The following is a 21,973-nucleotide window of genomic DNA, read 5'->3' on the forward strand; positions in this document are numbered from 1 at the left end:
GTAGGCTGACTGCTGAACAGCGTCTTCAGATTCAAAGCCTAGGGAGCTTCCCTCCCCCTCCCCCCGTCCCTGTGTCTGGACTCTAGCTGCCTGAGGCATCCTGGGAATCATCTGGTCATTCAGCAGACATTTATCCAGTGCTTACTGTGTAGGCGCGTTACACTCTAATAACTGATGCAGCATTCAGTCAGACATGATGCTTACAGCCTGTTGAAATAGCAGTATCCACACAATTTAACTACAGTCCAGAGCAGACTAGTTTATGAAAGATGTACCAGTGCTTACACCTGTAAACCTAGCTACTCATTAGGCAGGAGGTCTCAGGATCCCAGTTCGAAACCAGCCTAAGCAAGAAAGCTTTAGAGACTCTTGCCACCAGTTGGAAGTGGAGCTGGGCTCAAGTGGTAAAGTGCCATCCTTGAGTGATAAAGCTAAGGGACAGGGCTGGGAAGGTGGCTCAGAGGTAGAGCGCTTGCCTTGCATGCCTGAGGCCTGTGTTTGATCCTCAGCACCACATAAGAAAAAAGCCAGAAGTGGCGCTGTGGCTCAAGTGGTAGAGCGATAGCCTTGAGCTGAAGAGCTGAGGGACAGCACCCAGGCCCAGAGCTCCGGCCCCATGACCGCCCCCCCCCAAAAAAAAAAAAAAAGCTAAGGGACAATGCCCATGACCTGAGTGGAAGCCCCAGTTACCTATTCAAGTAAGTGTGCACATTCACCAAAGATAGATTTATTTCCTTGAAAATACTGTAGTTTAAAGATTCTTGCCGGGCGCTAGTGGCTCAGGCCTGTAATCCTAGCTACTCAGGAGGCTGAGATCTGAGGATCAAGGTTCAAAGCCAGCCCGGGCAGAAAAGTCCGTGAGACTCTTACCTCCAATTAAAAGACCAGAAGTGGCGCTGTGGCTCAAGCGGAAGAGCGCAGGGACAGGGCCCAGGCCCAGAGTTCAAGCCCCACAACCCACAAAAAAAAGTGCAGAGGGTAGGTCAGATGAGCAAAACAGTGAAGAGATGGGCTGGGAATGTGGCTTAGGGGTAGGGTGCTTGCCTAGCATGCATGAAACTCTGGGTTCAAGTCCTCAGTACCACATACACAGAAAAAGCTGGAAATGGTGCTGTGGCTCAAGTGGTAGAGCGAAAGAACCTTAGGGACAGTGCCTAGTCCCTGAGTTCAAGGCCCAGGAATAGAGAAAAAGAGATACAGTCCAAAGAGGAAATTACGACGTTTGCTGGAGAATGGACAAAGGGAGCACGTCAGGTGAAACTAGCCAGGCCCAGAGACAAATTCTCTTGTGGAATTTAGAGCAAACAAAACCTAAAACCTAAGGTCATGAGTATAAAAGAGGGGACTGCGAGGGAAGGGGGGGTGGAGGAGAATGGAGGTTGTGTATAAGACCAAGTCGCATCGTAGATGTGTGTGGAAATGGTAAAGCAAACACTTGCACACCAGTAACCTTAGGGAGGGGAGGAATTTACTGCGGATCCTGCAGAGCGAGCTCTGGCCCCGCCCCCGCCGAGACCTGGCTCCGCCCTCGCTCCAGGCCCCGCCCCGGAGCCAGTCCGGGATGCACTTGCGCATGCGTGCAGCTTCCAACCGCCCATTTGAGCGCTGTCCGGGTCTAGGGTGCGCACCCGCACGCAGCCAGGCCCCGCCTCGCGTCCGGCCCGCGAATCCCGAGCGAGCAGCCCGGTGGTGGTGCGGGTGCTGAGGTGATGCCCCGGAAGGCGGGTGGCGAGGAGGCGGGCGCCGAGGAGGACGGCCCGGAGGAGGTGGGCCAGCAAGAGTCGGACGCCGAGGATTCCGGCTCGGAAGAGTCGGCCCCAGAGGAGCCGCGCGCCGCAGAGATGGAGGCCGGGCGGCCTCGGCCCGTGCTGCGCTCCGTCAACTCCCGCGAGCCGTCGCAGGTCATCTTCTGCAACCGCAGCCCGCGCGTCGTGCTGCCCGTGTGGCTCAACTTCGACGGCGAGCCGCAGCCCTACCCGACGCTGCCGCCGGGCACCGGCCGCCGCATCCACAGCTACCGAGGTAGGAGGCCGCCGCCGGGCCCCGCGCCGGGCCCCGCCTCCGCCGCCCGCCCCGGCCCGCAGGCGTAACGGCCCGCGTCCACGCTGTCTGCCGGCGCCGCGCACGCGCGCTGCCCTTCCAGCCTGGGAGCCCGGGCGCCGCGCCCCGAAGTCCCGGCGCTCGGGTCCTGCCTTCGCCCGACCACTGGCCCGCCGGGGAGGCGGTCGGGAGCCGGGCGGTGTCACAATCGCGGCGCTGGGCGCCGGGGAGGCGTGGCCGCCGCCGACCCCGGAGAGGCGTGGGGAGGGGGCGTCGGGGCGGTGGGTGTGCGGGTTCTGAAAGTGCGGTAAAAACCCCCGGGGTGAGATGACTGGGATTGACCTGACCTGACCTGAGGGGCGGTGGTGATCTGCTCGCGGCCCTTGCACGGAATGATCGTGAAGCGTGATCTTGCCCCCTCCAAGCCGGGCGCCCAACTGGTTAAAGATTCTCAATCTTTTTTTTTTTTTTTTTGGTCCGGTCGTGGGGCCTGAACTCTGGGCCTGGGCGCTGTCCCTCAGCTCTTCAGCTCAAGGCTAGCGCTCTACCACTTGAGCCACAGCGCTACTTCTGGCTTTTTCCTTTTTGCTGATGTGGTGCTGAGGAATCGAACCCAGGGCCTAATGCATGCAAGGCAAGTCACTGAGCCACCTTCCCAGCCCACAATGATTCTCAATCTTAATTTAAGAAAAAATTTTTTTTTCTATTTTCGTGTTGGTCCCGGTGCTTGAACTCAGCCCGGGTGCTGCCCTGAGCGTTCTCACTCAAGGCTGGCGCTCTGCCACTTGAGCCACAGCTCCATTTTTGACTTTTTTTTTTTTTTGAGGGGAGGGATAGTTTATTGTAAGTAGGAATCTCATGTAGGTTTCCTGCTGGGGCTAGTTTTCAACCACGATCTTCTTCAGATCTCAATCTCCTAAGTAGCTAGGATTACAGTCAGGAGTCACCAGCACCCAGCCTCTTTTTTTTTTTTGCCAGTCCTGGGGCTTGAACTCAGGGCCTGGGCACTGTCCCTGAGCTGCTTTTGCTCAAGGCTATTGCTCTACCACTTGAGCCACAGCACCACTTCCAGCCTTTTTTGTTAGTGTGGTACTGAGGAATTGAACCCAGGACTTCATGCATGCCAGGCAAGCACTCTACCACTATGCCACATTCCCAATTCCTGGATTATACACTTAAAAATAGTTAAAATTGAGCTGGAGCATGTGGTTCATGCCTGTAATCCTAGCTACTCAGGAGGCTGAGATCTGGGATTTGAAGCCAGCCTGAGCAGAAAACACCCTGGGTAGAGCTGTGGCTGAAGTAGTAGAGCACTAGTCAAGCAAAAATGCAAAGGCTAGGTTATGAGTTAAGCCCCAGTACCAAGACACACACACACACACACACACACACACACACACACACACACACACACACACACACACACACACACACACACACACACACACACACACACACACACACACCTCTTAAAATTGCCAGGGGCTAGTGGATTACACCTGAAATCTAAATTACTGAGGAGGCTGAAATCAGAAGATTGTGGTACAAAACCAGCCTGAGCAAAGGCTCATCTTCAATTTGAGTCATGGCTCAAGTGGTAGAGTTCAGCTGTGAGCCAGCACAGATTGAGGACCAATGGCCTCTTCATTTGCTGTGATGTGTAGTCCTTCTCTGTAGCCCTTGCTTTTCCACTGTGGTTGCAGACTTTAACACCAGGTACATATATACCCAAGTCTGCTTTCTTTTTTTTTTTTTTTGGGGGGGGGGGTCCGGTCGTGGGGCCTGAACTCTGGGCCTGGGCGCTGTCCCTCAGCTCTTCAGCTCAAGGCTAGCAGCGCTCTACCACTTGAGCCACAGCGCCACTTCCGGCTTTTTTCTCTTTTTGCTTATGTGGTGCTGAGGAATCGAACCCAGGGCCTCATGCATGCAAGGCAAGCGCTCTACCACTGAGCCATCTTCCTAGTCCCTTCACACCCATTTTCTAAGGCTTACTGTTAACATCCACTGGAAGGGTGGGGATACCATGGTGGAGAGGCCAGTATATCAGCCCTGATGATGACGCAGACTAGTGTGCTCTCTGACGGCATCTGCTTATGTTAACAGGTCACCTATGGCTCTTCAGAGATGCAGGGACATATGATGGGCTTCTGGTTAACCAGACTGAATTGTTTGTGCCGTCTCTCAACGTTGATGGGCAGCCAATTTTTGCCAACATCACACTGCCAGGTACTGATATTCGATCTTATTTTCAAAAAGATAAGGTGATTGTAATAAGTAGAGCATAGATTACTAGAAAGAGTCAGTCCAGTACTAATTAATTTTTACTAGAGGCAAAATTTTGGCTAGTGGGGCTGGGAAGGTAGTTCAGTGGTAGAGTGCTTGCCTTGCATGCATGAGGTCCTGAGTTTGATTCCTCAGCACCACATAGCTGAAAAAGCCAGAAGTGGTGCTGTGGCTCAAGTGGTAGAGCATTAGCCTTGAGCTGAAGGGCTGAGGGTTAGTGCCCAGGCCCAGTGTTCAGGCCCCATGACCAACAAAAAAATTGGCTAGTATCAGCCTTTGATAATGTATCTTCCACTGGGGGCTCTTAAGCCAGGCGCCAGCAGCTTATTTCTCTTAACTATTCAGATGGCTGGAAGATTGTTGTTCAAAACCAGCCCAGGCAGAAAAGTCATCTGCAATTAACCACAAAAACTCAAGCTTGGAGGCGTGGCTCAAAATTGATGCTCCAGCATGGAGCAAGTCCTGATACTGGCAAAAAAAAAAAAAAAAAAAGTTGGAGAGGGGGGTGGGGATAGTGGTGGCAGAGTCTCTACTTGTAGAATTATAAATGCTTTTTTGGTTTGCAGGCTTAGAACAGACTTAATGTCTTGGAGTCTCAGAAGAATAAAGCATATCATGGCTTATTTGTTGTTAACTTGTGAGGATATAGCTTTAATCTAGCTAAGCTCATAGTGTCCATCAAAGGTTAAAAAATGAAATCGAAGCTGGGCGCTGGTGGCTCACGCCTGTAATCCTAGCTACTCAGGAGGCTGGGATCTGAGGATCGCGGTTCAAAGCCAGCCCGGGCAGGAGAGACCGTGAGACTCCTATCTCCAATAAACCACCAGAAAACCGGAAGTGGCGCTGTAGCTCAAGTGGTAGAGCGCTCGCCTTGAGCTGAAGAGCTGAGGGACAGCGCCCAGGCCCAGAGTTCAAGCCCCACAGCCGACAAAAAAAAAAAAAAATGAAATCGAAGTAGGCCACTGGTGGCTCATGCCTGTAATCCTAGCTACTCAGAAGGCTGAGATCTGAGGATCTGCAGTTCAAAGCCAGGCTGGCTTGGAAAGGCTGAGACTCTTTATCTCCAGTTAATTGCCTAAATTCTGGAAGTGGAGCTGTAGCTCAAAGTAATAGGGACAGTGCCTAGGCCCTGAGTTCAAGCCTCACAACAACAACAAAAAAAAATCATCAAATTGAAGATTAGTATCAGTTCACTGTCTATAATGCTTAATGATTTTATTGAGTTGAACTTTAAGAAACTGATATGAAATCCAGCTGGTGGCTCACGCCTATACCTTAATATACAGGAGGCTGAGATCTGACAGTTTGAAGCCATCCTGGGCAGTCCATGAGACATTTATCTCCAATTAACCACCAGAAAACTAGAATTGGAGTGGTGGCTCCATGCTCTAGTGGTAGGGTGCTTCCCTTGAGCTAAAAAGCTCAGAGTCAGCACCCAATTCCTAAATTTAAGCCCCAGGACTGACACAGAAAGGAAAGGAAGGAAGTCCAGAAGATTGTACTGGCATGAGTTCATAATCCCAGAAAGGCAAGAAGCAACGGAGAGTAGTAGGATGTCTAGGCTGTACCTTGTCTTAGAAGCCAGAAACAAATACCTATCTTTGTAGTGATCAAACAAATAGACATCTATACATAGCTACATAGATAGCTACATAGATTTTTTTTTCTTTTGTCAGTTGGGTACTTGGCATCGTCCCTGAACTCTTGCTCAAGGATAGCACTTTTTAGTGATTAATTGGAGATGAGTCTCATGGGAACTTTTCTGCCTAGGCTGGCTTCAAACCTGAATCCTCAGATCTCAGCCTTCTGGGTCACTAGTATTACAGGTATGAGCCGCCTGGTGCCTGGCTTAGAGTCCCTTTTTTTTTTTTTTTTTTTTTAATTTTTTTTGGGTCCGGTTGTGGGGCCTGAACTCTGGGCCTGGGCGCTGTCCCTCAGCTCTTCAGCTCAAGGTTAGCGCTCTACCACTTGAGTCACAGCTCCACTTCCGGCTTTTTTCATTTTGCTTATGTGGTGCTGAGGAATCGAACCCAGGGCCTCAGGCATGTAAGGCAAGCGCTCTACCACTGAGCCATCTTCCCAGCCCTTAGATTCTCTTTTAAAGAAGTGGATTAGTTAAGTGTGGTGCCACATTCCTAGAATTGTAACACTCAGAAACCTGAAGCAGGAGATCTAGAGTCCCAGGCCAATTTGGGCTATTAAAATGACAGCCAATCTTTTTTGTTGTTGGTGGTGGTGGTCGTGGGGCTTGAACTCTGGGCTGGAGCACTGTCTCTCAGCTCTTCAGCTCAAGACTAGCACTCTACCACTTGAGCTACAGCACCACTTCCTGTTTTCTGGTGGTTTATTGGAGAAGAGTTTCACGGACTTTCCTGCCCAGGCTGGCTTTGAACCGCAATCCTCAGATCTCTGCCTTCTGAGTAGCTAGGATTACAGGCATGAGCCACCAGTCCAGTGCCGGCGACAGCCAGTCTTAAAACAAGGGGAGGGGCTGGGAAGGTGGCTCAGTGGTAGAGCGCTTGCCTTGCATGCCTGAGGCCCTGGGTTCCATTCCTCAGCACCATATAAGCAAAAAGAAAAAAGCCGGAAGTGGCGCTGTGGCTCAAGTGGTAGAGTGCTAGCCTTGAGCTGAAGAGCTGAGGGACAGCGCCCAGGTCCAGAGTTCAGGCCCCACGACCGGACCCCAAAAAAATAAAACAAGGGGAAAAAAAATAAAAAATATACCAAAAGACAAGGAGCACTGTTTGGTTAAATTTGGTAAATTTTGCGTAATAGAACACCATTAAAGAGTAAGTTCCCCAGTGATTATAAAATAGGAATGGAGTTACCCCAAGTCTAGCGGCACTGCTTTTATCTATCACTTGTTATCTGTTGCAGTGTGACACCCACCTCTAAACTGACAATACGCATTTTATTTGTTAACTGTTCCACTCTGTGGGCTGAGTTAGGCCCAATGGTTCTTGCACTGATTGGTAAGTAGTCCAGAGGCTGGGCTGCCCTGGGCCATCTCTGAGACTGTCCTTTTGGTGTGGTGTCTAGCAGTGTCACCCACAGCTCCCAAAAGAGAAAAGCAGAAGTTGCCTCACCTTTTTTGTCCAGAGTTGCCAGTTCACCCTTTTCCACATTCTGTTAGCTGAGCCCACTCTCAAGGGAAGCTACCGCGCAGGGTCATGAGTGCTAGGGACCCACTGACACCACACTGCCACTGTGTGTGGTCTCCCTGTGGTGAAGGTCACTGCCGTGGTTGGCAGAGCCACGTGCTTGCCCTTGCCCCGGGGTGAGGGCCGGGCTGTGCTGAGGGCCGACTCCTGCCCTTGCAGTGTACACCCTGAAGGAGCGCTGCCTGCAGGTAGTGCGGAGCCTGGTGAAGCCGGAGAACTACAGGCAACTGGACATAGCCAGGTCACTCTGTGAGGATTTGGAGGACCACCCAAACGTGCAGAAAGATCTGGAACGGCTGACCCAGGAGCACATCGAGAATCAGCAGTTGGAAGAGAATGGAGGATTTAATTTCAATTAGCAATCCTGTTCTCAGTGTTTGATGGCACTGGTGAGTTTTGATCTAGAGGATTTAGCAACTACTTACGCTTGGTAAAGTAAAATATGCTCCATTGCTAAAAAGAAAGCGAATGGACTCCGTGGGCTTGCGTTACCCAGGGGCAGACATCACCCCGTGTCAATGAATCCCTGCTTGCTTCAAGTACTCATCAGAAGGAAGAGTTGCATTCTTGCCTCCTGGCAGGGCAGACACATTTCCTAAGGGTGTTTGTGTGAGCAACACAGGAAGAATTACAGCGTGTTCTCAGTTGCAAGGGAGCTGGGCCCGCTGCTTCTAATGGGTGTAGTGTGGTTGGAGGACCTGGTGTCCTTGACACAAGGACAGGCCTTTGTGTTCTCAGAGGTCGGGAGCCTTCAGTGCTTGTGTGTCCATGAATAAACCCACGGTGCTTTGGTGGAGAGTGTTCTGTGAGCAAGAGAAGGCAGCCCCTAAAGTAAACAGACTTCTTAAAGAGAATCATTTTTCTAGCAAACTTTTTCTAATTTTCTAGATCTCACACTTTGCATGGTGCACTCCTGTACCAATGTTGTTTTATTGTTTCTAAACCACACTAAGCTCTTGTAATTATCAGAGTGTTTTTATAATGTGACATAGCAGAAAAAGTCATCCAGTTTAATTCTGATATTAAAGTTACTATAGATCACTATAAGCCAGATGTGGGTTGTTTTTGCAACAAGATTTCTCTGTGTAACCTCAGGCTGGCTTCAAATTACATTCCTCTTCCCTCAGACTCACTGTGATTCAGCATTTGCATTAGCAGGACCTGGTCTCCCCTCCACTTGGGCCAATTACTCCTTAGTAAGGTAGGATGTTTTACAGTTTTTTTTTTTTGTTGTTTGTTTTTTGTCGGTCGTGGGGCTTGAACTCTGGGCCTGGGCGCTGTCCCTCAGCTCTTCAGTTCAAGGCTAGTGCTCTACCACTTGAGCCACAGCGCCACTTCTGGTTTTCTGAGTAGTTTATTGGAAATAAGAGTCTCACAGACTTTTTCTGCTCTGGCTGGCTTTGAACCGTGATTCCCAGATCTCAGTCTCCTGAGTAGCTAGGATTACAGGCGTGAGCAACTGACACCAGCTTGTTTTACAGTTTTATGAGTGTATATGTTTTTTCTTTTAAGTTAGTTTCAAAGTTAGTAATTCAGATTCAGTATTTAATATCAGACATTTTATAAATAATAGTTTTTTGGTTTTTTTTTTTTTTGTCGGTCGTGAGGCTTGAACTCTGGGTCTGGGCGCTGTCCCTCAGCTCTTCAGCTCAAGGCGAGCACTCTACCACTGGAGCCACAGCGCCACTTCAGGCTTTATCTGCTTTTGTGGTGCTGAGGAATCGAACCCAGGGCCTCATGCATGCGAGGCAAGCACTCTATCACTGAGCTACCTTCCCTGCCCTTAAATAACAGTTTAAAAGAAAATAGCTTGGCACTGATGGCTCACACCTGTAATCCTAGCTACTCAGGAGACTGAAATGTGAGGATCGTGGTTCAAAGCCACTTGAGTCAGGAAAGCCTGTGAGACTCTTATCTCCAATTAACCAGCAAAAAGCTGGAAGTAGAATGGTAGCTCAAAAGGTAGAGTGTTAGCCTTGAGCACAAAAGCTCAAGAACATCACCCTGGCCCTGAGTTTAAGCCCCAGGATAGGCAAACAAAAACAAAACCAGGCTGGGCATGATGATGCACCTATTTACTCTGAGAATGTAGGGTCCTTATTTAACGTGGCCCTGGCAAAAGCATAAGACTAAATCAAAAAATAAATTTAACAAAAGATTAGTAATATGGCTCAGTAGTAGAATGTTAGCCTAGCGACCTAAGTTCAAACCCATTCCTCTCTCCACCCCCCTCCCCCAAAATACAGAAACAGCTGGGCCCTGGTGGCTCACATCTGTAATCCTAGCTACTCAGGAGGCTGAGATCTGAGAATTGAGGTTTGAAGCCAGCTCAGGCAGGAAAGTCTATGAGAGTTATCTCCAATAAATACTCAGAAGAAGCTGGAAGTAGCACTGTGACTTAAGTGGTAGAGCTCTGGCCTTGAGCAAAACGAAGTTCAGGGACAGTGCCCAGGCCCAGAGTTCAATCCCCAGGACCGGCCCCCAAAAAAGAAAAAAAAAAGTAGAGGAGGAGGATCACTGCTGAGCCATCGTGGTGACCGCAGACCCTGCAGTGGAGAGCGAGGCCAGAGCATCTTCAGTTTCACTTTTTACTGTATTCAAATCCTTTAATATTCAAGTGAAAATTAGTCATCTCAGTGTTACCTCTCACAATTTCATCTTCTACAGCATTAGCTTCTTTCAGCGCTGGCTTGTTATTTGCATCTTTTCATCTTGCTTTTTGTCAACCTCTTCTCTCGCTCATTCATTCGCCAGCTTTGCCTTCTCCTGCTTCACAGTGGGCTCCCCTTGGTTCTTCTTTCTCTATGGTGAAGGCAGAACCTTGGCTTCCTGTGTTCCTCTTGCTCTGGGGATTCCTGGCTCATTCGTTCTTGGAGCAAGTTCTTTTTCTTTCTTGGAGAAGACTTGGCCCGGTGACTACAAAATATATATATATATATAGTCTCCAGTTCTCTCTCCTTTTTCTTTAGTTTGTGGTACAGCCATTGTAGTTCCTTTTGTAGAACTTGGTTTTTATTGTGACCCTCATAGGCCCTTTTCCTGTCCTCAGCAAGAGCTGATGTTGAAAACTGTTAGAACTCAGCTCAAAGTTTTTTGAAAGTTTCTTAATTCTTCTCTTGGTGTCATCTATTTTGAACTTAGCTGCTTCTTCACCAAACCATCTCATTTAGGCAGGAGTCTGGCTTTGGGGATCATTTTCAGTTCTTGTGAGGAAAATTTTGTCCTAAATAGTTCATCTAAAATAGTTCATCCTAAATAGTTGGATTCTGTTCTCTATGGCTGCCTTTTCTCTTGAGATTTTGTTGTCTTCTTTGAGTACTATAATCTCATCTTTATGACAAAGGATAAGTCGAGCACTTTCATTTTCATCTTCAAACTTATTCAGAGCTTTCTCCTGTTTGTACTGAAGCTTTTTCACAGCCTTATTTTCTTTTAGCAGCTCAGCTGACTTGACCTGGAGTTTGCATACTTCATTCTGCAAGTCATTGATTTGTGGCTGTCTTTGAGAAAGCATTTTGTAAAAAGATGAGGATTTTTCCATAGTGGCTCTCTATTGAGATGCTGGGAGCAAAATTCCATTCGGCTGCCCTTTTTGTTTGGTGTACAGCCTCAGGGCTTTGTTTCTGGCTGACCCACTTGGTTATCTCATACTTTTTTTTTTTTTTGGTCGGTCACGGGGCTTGTACTCTGGGCCTGGGCGCTGTCCCTCAGCTCTTCAGCTCAAGGCGAGCGCTCTACCACTTGAGCTACAGCACCACTTCCAGTTTTCTGGTGGTTTATTGGAGATAGGAGTCTCACGGTCTTTCTTGCCCGGGCTGGCTTTGAACCGCGATCCTCAGATCTCAGCCTCCTGAGTAGCTAGGATTACAGGCGTGAGCCACCAGTGCCCGGCTCTCATACTTGTTTTTTAGCAGTTGTTTCCTTAGAATCTATATGTGAAGGACTGACTGGGGGGCTGGGAAGGTGACTGAGTGGTAGAGTGCTTGCCTTGTGTGCATAAGGCCCTGGGTTCGATTCCTTAGCACCACATAAACAGAAAATGCCAGACGTGGTGCTGTAGCTCAGATGGTAGAGCGCTAGCCTTGAGCTGAAGAGCTGAGGGACAGTGCCTAGGCCCAGAGTATACGCCCCATGACTGACCAAAAAAACAAAACAAAGGACTGACTGGAGAATACTGCCCAGAAGACTGTGATGTAGTGTCAAAGTCAGATGAATAGCCAGAGTGATGGTGTTCGCCACTTTGTATATCTTGGTCGGTTTTTGAACATTCTGCTCTTTGCTCTATTGTTCGGAAAAGTGGTCTGGAACTGCTGCCCCCGCAGTGCAGGATGGAGAGGGATGGCCCAAAGGGCCCAGAGGATCTTGAATATGAGACCAGTGTGCACAACACAGAGAAACCCTGTTGCCAAAAAGAGAAGGATCATAGCAGATTTGCTACCTAAGTACAGCTATTGTTTGCGTTCTGTAGTCTTTTTCTTTCAGCCTATTGTAGGGCATATTTTGATTGGTTGGTTTTACTTGGTTGAGATCACACAGTGTACATGATTTTTTAATCTTTTAACTTTGTAACAATTTTCCCATGTTATAAGCTTTTCATAAATACAAATGGTTTTCTTTTATAATTAGTCGTGAGTTATTTCTGGGCAAATTATTCTAGGTGCAACACTCATCAAAGTAAAGTGAGTGAAACACTGTCCAGTTTCCCCATTAACTTTTCAGAGTCTAACTTCAGTCCTCCTTTTCAACATTGATAGCATGAATTGGCTATTAGAAACCATTTTAAACCAGGCACCAGTGACTCATATCTGCAATTCTCTCTACTCAGGAGGTTGAGGTCTAGGATCTTGTTTCAAAGCCAGACCAGGCAGGAAAGTCCAGGAGACTCTTATCTCCAGTGAGCCGTGGTTCTAGTGGTAGAACATTCACTAGCTTTGAGCAAAAAAGATCAGCAACGGTGCCTAAGCCGTCTGTTCAAATCCCAAAACCAGTATGTGGACGCGCGCGCGCGCGCGCACACACACACACATACATACATGCACGCACACGCAAAATACTACTGAGGGAGGATTGTGAGTGCAAAGCTAGCCGGGGTTACATAGTGTCTCAGACTCTTACCAAAAAAAAAAATGCAACAGGAAAAACCTGTTTTTGTATTTAAACAAGAGTTTCAATTTATCTTGTCAAAAATCTGTGGTTTAAATTGTTTTTGTGTTGGACAAGGGAGGTTGAAAACCTAGGGCAGGAATTGTATGCCTTTCATTTGGAATCCTGTGAATGTATTATGTGAATTGTTCTTAAGAGACTTGTTTTCCTGTTTTGAGGTGTTTTTTTTTTAAATTTTAGAGCTTTTCTTTAATACATTAAATGGTGCTAAGTAAAAGGAACAAGGTGTTCTGTGTTGTTTTATCCTGGTTCTTTCTTTTGGGAGTTTTGAAAACTGACAATGAATGATGAGCCTCCTTCTAAGTCTCTATTTCTAGCCCCAGATTTTGTTGTGTTTTCTTTTTAAAATTTAGCATCGTGTTACTTTTAGTATACAAATGAAATGTCATGACTGGCCACTGATGGCTCCTGCCTGTAATCCTAGCTACTCAGGAGGCTGAGATCTGAGGATTGCAGTTCAAAGCCAGCCAGGCAGGAAAGTCTGGGAGACTCATCTCCAATTCACCACCAGAAAAACGGAAGTGGCGCTGTGGCTCAAGTGGTAGAGTGCTCACCTTGAGCTGAAGAGCTCAGGGACAGCACCCAGACCCAGTGTTCAAACCCCACGACTGACCAAAAAAAATGAAATGTCGCCATAAGAAAATGTAAGCACTACAGGACGGTGCTAAGGGAGTGGTCAGTACTGGGTCTGGGCAGTTATGTGAGGAAGGTAGAAGAAATGGTAGAGTGCTGCTCAGAAGTAGCTAGAGCGCATGCCCAGGTGTGGGCAGCTCCCGCGCTGCACCCACCTCATACCCACCCCAGCGCCACACAAATGGGGGAGGAGGAAGCACGTACCAGCCCTTGGCCTTCTCACACACCAGCACCAGTAGGGAACTTTCCAGGTACTTTCAGACTGGCTACCTGCATCTTAGATACAGCCTTAGTGGTGCACACCTGTGACCCTGAAAGTAGGATTTTAGACCCCAGACCCAAACTCCAGGAGGTTTCATATTAGGACCAGGTGCTCACTCCTAGGTTCCAAACAAACACGGTGAAGGGCAGGAAAATGAGATTTCGTCTGGGGTAGACTTCAGTACATCGTCAGCCACCCTCAGCGATATAGACATTGGCCTGAGCTTTCACTAGCTCTGGGGAGCGAGGCAGTGTGTGATGAGGCAGGGTGAATGGACAGACCAGACAAATGTCCAAAGGGCCAGACTCGTTTCAAAGCAGACTGAAAAAGCAGGTAAGCCCCTTTGCTCCAGATGTTCCTTTTTCTTTCTCTTATTCTGTGTATGTGCGTGTGCGCGCATGTGTGCTGATCCTGGGGCTTGAACTCAGGGTCTGAGCTCTGTCCCTGAACTTTTTATTCAAGACTAGTGCTCTACCACTTGAGCCACAGCATCACTGCCCGCTTTTTCTGAGTAGTTCATTGGATGTAAGAATCTCACACAGACTATTCTGCTCCGGCTGGCTTTGAACCAAGATCCTCAGATCCCAGCAGCTAGGGATTCTAGGTGTGAGCCACCAGAGCCCAGTCCTTATTTCCTTTTTAATGTTAAATTATAAGACTAAAAGACCCAAGGGGGTCTCTGAATCTTTCTCTGGATGATAAAAATCTGGAACCTTCTTGCTTGTGAATGAAGAGGAAGGAATAGCAGCCTGACATGAAGTCGCGAGGGTCAGCTGGGTTTTGTGGGCATCACTCACTGGTCCAAATCATTGTCTGACAATTAGGAGCTGTTAGAATGACCTGACTACTCGTGTTTACCCAGCTCAGGCAGTATAAGCTGTAGATAGGGCCAGCCCTGTGGAATCTTTAACCCACTTCCTGTGAAGGGAGCAAGAAATATTTCTCAAATATTTCTCTTCCATTTCCCTCTACATTAACCATGTTATACTAAAATAAATCCTTACTATTCAGGAGGCTGAGATCTGAGGATCACAATTTAAAGCCAGCTAGGGCAGGAAAAGTTAATGAGATATTTAGCCATCAAACAGTGGAGCTGTAGCTTAAGAGTGCCAGTCATGAGTGAAAAAAGCTCAGGGACAGGGGTCAGGTCCTGAGTTCAAGCCCCAGGACTGGCACAACAAAAATAAGGGAACTGCATAGAGGGACTCAAGTTGTAATCCTAGCTACTGGAGAGGTAGAGATACAGGATGCAGGTTGGAGACCAGCTCGGGCATTGAAGTTGCTCAAGTCCCATCTCAACCAATGGCTAGGCACAGTGGCAGGTCATTCCCAGGGGTATGGGGAAGCACAGTTAGGAAGATTGCGGGACCTGAGAATGTGGCTTAGTGGTAGAGTGTTTGCCTAGCATGCATGAAGCCCTGGGGTTGACTCCTAGGATTACAGGTGTGAGCCACAGGCACCTACCTTCTATTTCAAGTGAAGGTAAATGACAGCTTCCTTTCCAGCGCTGGGAGGTCTGCGAACCATATCTAGAGATTTCAGATACTGTGGGAAATAAAAGATCGCTGAACTGTGGGTGGGAGGGGCTGTTTCCCCTTTTTGATGAACTGCTGTCCCTTCCTGTCCAGTTGCTGAAGGAGTTGCGCATATTTAGACGTCACTCAGCACTGGTTTTTCCACAGCTGTGATGCTGCATAAATCCTGCCATTTTAGTCTCCTGTTTTTGTCCTCCTGGGCCTTGAATGCACGTCCCACCTCGCCAGGAGGACAGGTGTGTCCTACCATGCCCAGCTTCCTGGCTGTGACCGGCAGCTTGCTAACTTTCTGCCGACTGGGAGTTGGGCCCGCCTGGGGCCCGCGTGTTCCGGGCGGCGGCACTACCGCGCACGGCCACTGGGGGGCGCCGGGGCCGCCGGGCCGGAGCAGGGAGTAGGGTCGGCCTGGGGCCCGTGTTCCGGGCGGCGGCACTACCGCGCGCGGCCACTGGGGGCGCTGGGGCCGCCGGGCCGGAGCAGAGAGTAGGGTCGGCCTGGGGCCCGTGTTCCGGGCGGCCGCTGGGAGGCGCTGGGATCGCCAGGCCGGAGTCGGAGTTGGTCGGCCTGGGGCCCGCTTGTTTGGGGCGGCGGCGCTGCCGCGCGCGGCCGCTGGGGGGCGCCGGGGGCCGCCGGGCCGCAGCGCCCGCCCCTCGGTGGCGAAGCCCGAGCGGCCGCGGGCGGGCTCAGTCGCCGCGGCCCCGCCATGGCCTGCTACATCTACCAGCTGCCCTCCTGGGTGCTGGACGACCTGTGCCGCAGCATGGACACGCTGAGCGAGTGGGACTGGATGCGGTTCGGTGAGTGCGGGCCCGGGCCCCGGCCGGCCCGGCCCTGCGATCCCCGGGGTCCGGGCCCCGCCTGTCCAGAGTGGGACCGGCCCTGCGGGGGCCCCCTCCCCGTCCCCGGCCCGCCGGCCACGCCAGGCCTTCCCTACCCCGGAACGGCGAAGGGCGGCGGGGCGGGATTCGAACCCGGCCCTGGGTTCCATCAGAACGCACGGCATTGTGGCCCGTGACGTTTTTCCTGTTTGTTTGGCCCCGTGGTTGTGTGAGGGCGCACGCCCACCTGCGCCCGGCCGCCAGGGCCTCCGCCCCCGGGGCCTCTGCTCCCCGGGCCTCCGCTCCCAGGGCCTCCGCCACCAGGGCCTCCGCTCCCAGGGCCTCCTCTCCCTGGGCCTCCGCTCCCCGGGCCTCCGCTCCCAGGGCCTCCGCCCCCGGGCCTCCGCCCCCAGGGCCTCCGCCCCCAGGGCCTCGGCTCCCTGGGCCTCCGCTCCCAGGGCCTCCGCTCCCAGGGCCTCCGCCCCCGGGGCCTCGGCTCCCTGGGCCTCCGCTCCCAGGGCCTCCGCTCCCGGGGCCAACGCTCCCAGGGCCTCCGCTCCCAGGGCTGGTCCCAGTTTGTGAAGCGGAGCCCGTAATTGTGCTTCCTCCAAGCACCTTAGAGAGATTTTGTGTGTGTGTGTGTGTGTGTGTGTGTGTGTGCGCGTATGTGCACACGTGTGTGTGCATGTGCCTGTGCACTGGCCCTGGGGCTGGCCCCTCAGCTCAGGGCCTGGGCACTGTCCCTGGGCTTTTCCACCCAAGGCCGGCCTACTACCACTTGAGCCACAGCTCCCATTTCTGGCTTTTTGGTGGTTAATTGGAGATGAGTCTCATGAACTTTCCTGCTCAGGCTGGCTTTGAACCACCAGCCTCAGATCTCAACCTCCTGAGTAGCTGGAAATACAGTAGGAACCACCCGTGCCCAGCTAATAATACTGAGTTTCATTCTCAGTACCATAAAATGAAAAGAACAAAGTAAACCAATGATCAAGTAAGACGTTTATACAAAAAAGTATAATATATACGTACAGTTTAAAAGTAAGCAAGAGAATGAAGTCTGGGCATGATGGCACAGTTCTGTACGTTTCCAGCACTTGGGCAGGCAGAGACTCAAGGATGGAGAGTAGTTCTAGGCCAGCCTGGGATAGGTACATAGTGAGACCCTATCTCAAAAGACAAAACAGAATAAAGATATAAAACTAATGTGTATGTGTTGCTAATACGGTCTGAACAAATAAATACATACCTTTATGGGTGTGTATATATGTATGCATATGCCTATGCGTGTATATATGCTTACGTGTGTATGTACATATATGTATATATACCTGTATGTGTGTATGTACATATGTATATATGTATGCATACAAAGGCTGGGAGATGTAGAGGACTTGACTAGCATGTGGAAGACCCTGGGTTCAATCCTCATCAAGTGGGTGGAACAGAATATCTACTCTAACCTAGTGGTTCTCCGTCAGGGTCTCAGGGAGCTATTTCTGACTGTTGCACCTTAGAGGAAGTGAACAGCAATATCTACCCATGCAGGACAGGCCCCCACCAAGGCCAGTACCTGGCTGATGGCATCAGCAGGGCTGAAGTTTTGATCCTTCCTCCCCCCCCCCCCTTTTTTTTTTTTTTTGTCAAACTTGAACTTGGTATCTAATGCTTTCACTGATCGGCAAGCTCTCTACCAACTGAGCCATACCTCCAACCCCTCCAAAGCCCTTTTAAAGCCAGTAAACCATAGGCCTTGTAATCTAGGCATGTGGGAAGCTGAGGTCGGGAGACTGCATTACTTGCAAGACTTCCTTTTCAGCCAATAGGTGAGCATGGTAGTTTTTGTCCATCATCCCAGGCTATTGGGAGGATTAAAGGTTCCAGACCAGCCTGGGCAGAAAGGCCCATGCGACTCCACTTCTATGGGATAACAGGGAGGGAGGGGGCCTTCTGTCATCACAGCTACGGGGGGAAGCCTCCCAGAGCCAGCTCGCTGTCTAGGCATGAGGCTCAGGCAAAAAGGAGACTCTATAGAAAAAATAAGGGCTGGGGCCCTGCGGAGCAGTACACGAGCATCGGCGCATACACACACGCGAAGTGCCTGCCCGTCTGTCTGCCCCACAGTTGCTTCTCTTTGATGGCACATTTTTACTTACAGGCATACACTTATTTCTTAAGGTCTCACTGGGTGGCTGTCCTCACACTCGGGATCTCCCTGCTTCAGCCTCCTGTGGTAGCCTCCTCATTCTCTCCATACCAGCCCAGTTGGAGTTGCAAACTCCTGAAGGAGGCCCTGCACACGGCCACCCTCATGAAGAGCACACACGCAGTGTTTTTTGTACAGTCATGGAGCAGTGTATGGTCTCTAGGCCCTTAATGCCACTCCCCCCGCCACGGTCCCCTGCCTCCCCCCACCCCAGGGCATGGCTGTCAGTGGTCACACATTGTGAAAAACCCTCATTTAGCATTGTTCCAAGCATTGTGTACATGGCAGCTTGAACTCTGGGCCTGGGCGCCGTTCCTGAGCCCCTTTTGCAAAGCTAGTGCTCTACCACTTGAGCCATAGCCCCACTCCGTTTTTTTTTTGTTTGTTTGTTTGTTTTCTGGGATTTTATTGGAGATAAGAGTCTCCTGGACTTTCCTGCCTGGGCTGGCTTTGAACCTCAATCCTCAGATCTCAGCCTCCTGAGGAGCTAGGATGACAGGCGTAAGCCACTGGCACCTGGCTTTTGTTTTGTTTCTGTTTGTTTTGTGCCGGTACTTGGGCTTGAACTCAGAGCCTTCTACTCTCACTGGACTTTTTCACTCACAGAAACTTTTTTACTTTGTCACTTGAGCCACAGCTCTGCTTCTGCCTTTTTGCTTAACTGGAGATGAGTCTCATGGGTTTTTCTGCCCAGGCTTGCTTAGAACTGGCATCCTCAGATCTCAGCTTCCCAAAGTAGTTGGGATTACAGGTGGGAGCGTTTAGGAATCAGACATGGACATGCAGACATTACATCACAACAGCACTGAGTTCTGGTGCAAGCCTTTAACTCGGGCCTTTTGAGGACAGTTAAGGTCCAAACTAACATATGCACGCTCACACGCGTGAGTGCACACGCGTGCGCGCGCGCGCACACACACACACACACACACACACACACGCTTTTGTATCTATAGCAAAATGTGGGGAACAGGAGACTCAGAGAACCAGCCGTTGTCTTGGGTGCTTCTGTTTTCCAAATGTTCCACTATGGCCAGTTATGACTGGTCTGTGTTGAGGAAGGAGCTTGTGACTCCACAGGAGCCCCCGACACACTGAGCCCCCTAAAAAGTTTCTGTCTTGTCCTGACCTTGGCTCAAGGGGATGAGTTAATAGGTTAAGATGTCTGGCTGGACACGTATGGCTGACACCTGTAATCTTAGTAACTCTAAAGGCTGAGATCTGAGGATCACAGTTTAAGCCCAACCCAGGCAAGAAAGTCTGTGAGACTCTTTTTTTTGCCGGTCATGGGACCTGCCCGCTTGATGGAACACCTAAAAAAGTCAAGGAAGTTGAGGAAGCTTCTGGTTGATTTTTTTTTTTGGGGGGGGGAGTCGGTCATGGGCCCTGAACTCTGGGCCTGGGCGCTGTCCCTCAGCTCTTCAGCTCAAGGCTAGTGCTCTACCACTGGAGCCACAGCACCAGTTCCGGCTTTTTTTGTTTATGTGGTGCTGAGGAATCGAACCCAGGGCCTCATGCTTGCAAGGGCATGCACTCTACCACTGAGCCACCTTCCCAGCCCCTACGTGAGACTCTTATCTCCAATTAATCATCAGAAAAGCTGGAAGTAGATCCATGGCCTAAGTGGTAGAATACCAGTCTTGAGCAGAAAGGCTCAAGGACAGCACCCAGACCCTGAGTTCAAGCCCTGGGACTGGCAAAAAAAAAAAAAAAGAAAAAAAGGTGTATCTGTAATTCTAGACATAGTCCTATACCTGGGAAGTGAAGATCAAGAGTATCATAGTTCCAGCCTGGCGCTGGTGGCTCACGCCTGTAATCCTAGCTACTCAGGAGGCTGAGATCTGAGGATCGCGGTTCAAAGCCAACCCCGGGCAGGAGAGACCGTGAGACTCCTATCTCCAATAAACCACCAGAAAACCGGAAGTGGCGCTGTAGCTCAAGTGGTAGAGCGCTCGCCTTGAGCTGAAGAGCTGAGGGACAGCGCCCAAGCCCAGAGTTCAAGCCCCACGACCGACAAAAAAAAAAAAAAAAAAAAAAGAGTATCATAGTTCCAGACCAACCAGGGCAGAAAGCTAGCTAGACCTCCCTGCTCCCCCATCCCAACTGAACCAATAAGCCACATACAGTAGTGTGTGCCTGTAGAATCCCAGCTAGGCAGGAAGCATGGGTAAGAGGATCACCGTCTAGGGTAGCCTGGGCAAATGATGTGAAACTCTGTTCCCCCCTCCCAAAAAATAATAACTACAGCAAAAGAGGACTGGTAGCATGGCTCAAATGGTAGAGTACCTGTCTTGGCCCTGAGTTCAAGCCCCATTATCACCAAAAAAAAAAAAAAAGGAACTAAATTGTCGCACTGGGAGGCCCCTCCATTCACTTCCTGTTTCTCCTTGGAAGAAGGTGGCTGGGTGGCCACCAGCCTAGCCCTGCGCCGTCTCTGTCTCCAGGGTGAGGCCCTGAGCGCCGCCCAGGTAGCTGGCAGAGGGGAGGGGCCTCCTCTCCCCTCAGTCCTCCGCTCCAGAGTGAAAACAACTCCCATCCGCTGTCCCACTGACATCACTTCCCACTGGCCAGGAGTCTGGCCTGGAGTTTCCAGTGACTAAAGCTGCAACTCTGGAACTTTCCATTTCCCACAGGGCACTTGTGGAGCCTGTGACAGCTCTTCCTCATCCCTCTGATCCATCCATCAGACGGTGTCCCTCCCGCCCGGCCTCCCTCCCTCCCTCCCTCCCTCCCTCCCTCCCTCCCTCCCTCCCTCCCTCCCTCCCTCCCTCCCTCCCGCCCACCCGCCCGCCCTGGCCTGGCCTGCAGCTCCCTGGGGCTCTCAGAAGAGTGCCCCGCTTCCCATCGCCTCCCTGCCTCATCTTACATTTCCTGACAGAAAGGCTCCTAGGGTGTTGTTTGACTCCCACAGAATCTTCAGAGCTGTCCAGGCCCTGGAGCATGACTTTGCTGAGTGAATGAATGAACGGATGAATGAATGACTTGATGTTCACATGGATCCCATCATGATTTCCAAAATCCTGGAACCCAAGCTTTATCTTTTTTTTTTTGTCAGTCGTGGGGCTTGAACTCAGGGCCTGGGCACTGTCCTTCAGCTCTTAAGCTCAAGGCTAGTGCTCTGTCAGCGCCCGGCTAGCTTTATCATTTTAAAAAAATTATTTATTTTGCCGGGTGCCTGTGGCTCATGCCTGTCATCCTAGCTCCTCAGGAGGCTGAGATCTGAGGATCACGGTTCAAAGCCAGCTGGGGCAGGAAAGTCCATGAGACTCTCATCTCCAATGAACCACCAGAAAACCAGAAGCTGAGCTGTGGCTCAAGTGGTAGAGCGTTTGCCTTGAGCTGAAGAGCTGAGGGACAGTGCCCAGGCCCAGAGTTCAAGCCCCATGACTGAAAAAACAAAAAAGTATTTATTTTGGGGTTTTGGGGTGTGGCCCCAGTAGTGGAGTGTCTGAGTAGGAAGTGTGAAGCCCTTATTCAAGCCCCTGTACAGAGCAAACTAAACACTTAAGAAGGTCTTTGACCTGTTGATCTATTAGAAAAACCTTTACTTTGGCAAGTAGGGGCCATCCCAGGCAAGAAGGTAAAGAGCCTGCTTTTTGTTGTTGATTCTGGGTTTTTGCTGGTTTTATGCTGGTCCTAGGGCTTGAACACAGGGCTTGGGTGCTGTCACTTAGCTTGTGTGCTCAAGACTAGCACTCATGGTCACTTCCAGCTGTTTATGGCTAACTGGAGATAAGAGTCTTGTTTTCCTGTCTGGGCTGGCTTTGAACCACAGTCCTTCGATCTCAGCCTCCTGAGTGATTAGGATGACAGGCGTGAGCCAGGGGGTGGGGGGTGGGGGTGTAGTTCCCTGCCGACTTTGTTCAGTACTTCAG

General features: G+C 50.4%; 2 protein-coding genes and 1 pseudogene across 5 annotated transcripts in view; 2 read left to right on the forward strand and 1 right to left on the reverse strand.

Moving 5' to 3' along the window:
• The first annotated feature begins 1,477 nt into the window (after positions 1-1,477).
• On the forward strand, positions 1,478-9,844 carry LOC138824803 (von Hippel-Lindau disease tumor suppressor-like). Its single transcript, XM_070019099.1, has 3 exons — positions 1,478-2,022; positions 4,144-4,266; positions 7,644-9,844. The coding sequence occupies exons 1-3, from the start codon at positions 1,710-1,712 to the stop codon at positions 7,841-7,843; spliced, it is 636 nt and encodes a 211-aa protein (XP_069875200.1). The 5' UTR covers positions 1,478-1,709; the 3' UTR covers positions 7,844-9,844.
• A 411-nt stretch (positions 9,845-10,255) lies between these two features.
• Positions 10,256-15,782, reverse strand: LOC138824493 (lebercilin pseudogene; annotated as a pseudogene).
• The window catches only part of LOC138824804 (interleukin-1 receptor-associated kinase-like 2), a 32,687-nt gene continuing 26,461 nt past the window's right edge, over positions 15,748-21,973 (forward strand). For 3 of the 4 annotated variants that reach the window (XM_070019100.1, XM_070019102.1, XM_070019103.1), the window contains exon 1: positions 15,749-15,874. In XM_070019100.1, coding sequence (XP_069875201.1) covers positions 15,781-15,874 — 94 coding nt within the window. In that variant the 5' untranslated portion in view covers positions 15,749-15,780. Of the gene's footprint in view, positions 15,875-21,973 lie in introns of all 4 variants that reach the window. The other variant, XM_070019101.1, reaches the window with a different exon arrangement.

This window comes from Dipodomys merriami, unplaced genomic scaffold (assembly GCF_024711535.1).
Source record: "Dipodomys merriami isolate MVZ:Mamm:240054 unplaced genomic scaffold, mDipMer1.0.p SCAF_13, whole genome shotgun sequence".
Lineage (NCBI taxonomy): Eukaryota > Metazoa > Chordata > Mammalia > Rodentia > Heteromyidae > Dipodomys > Dipodomys merriami.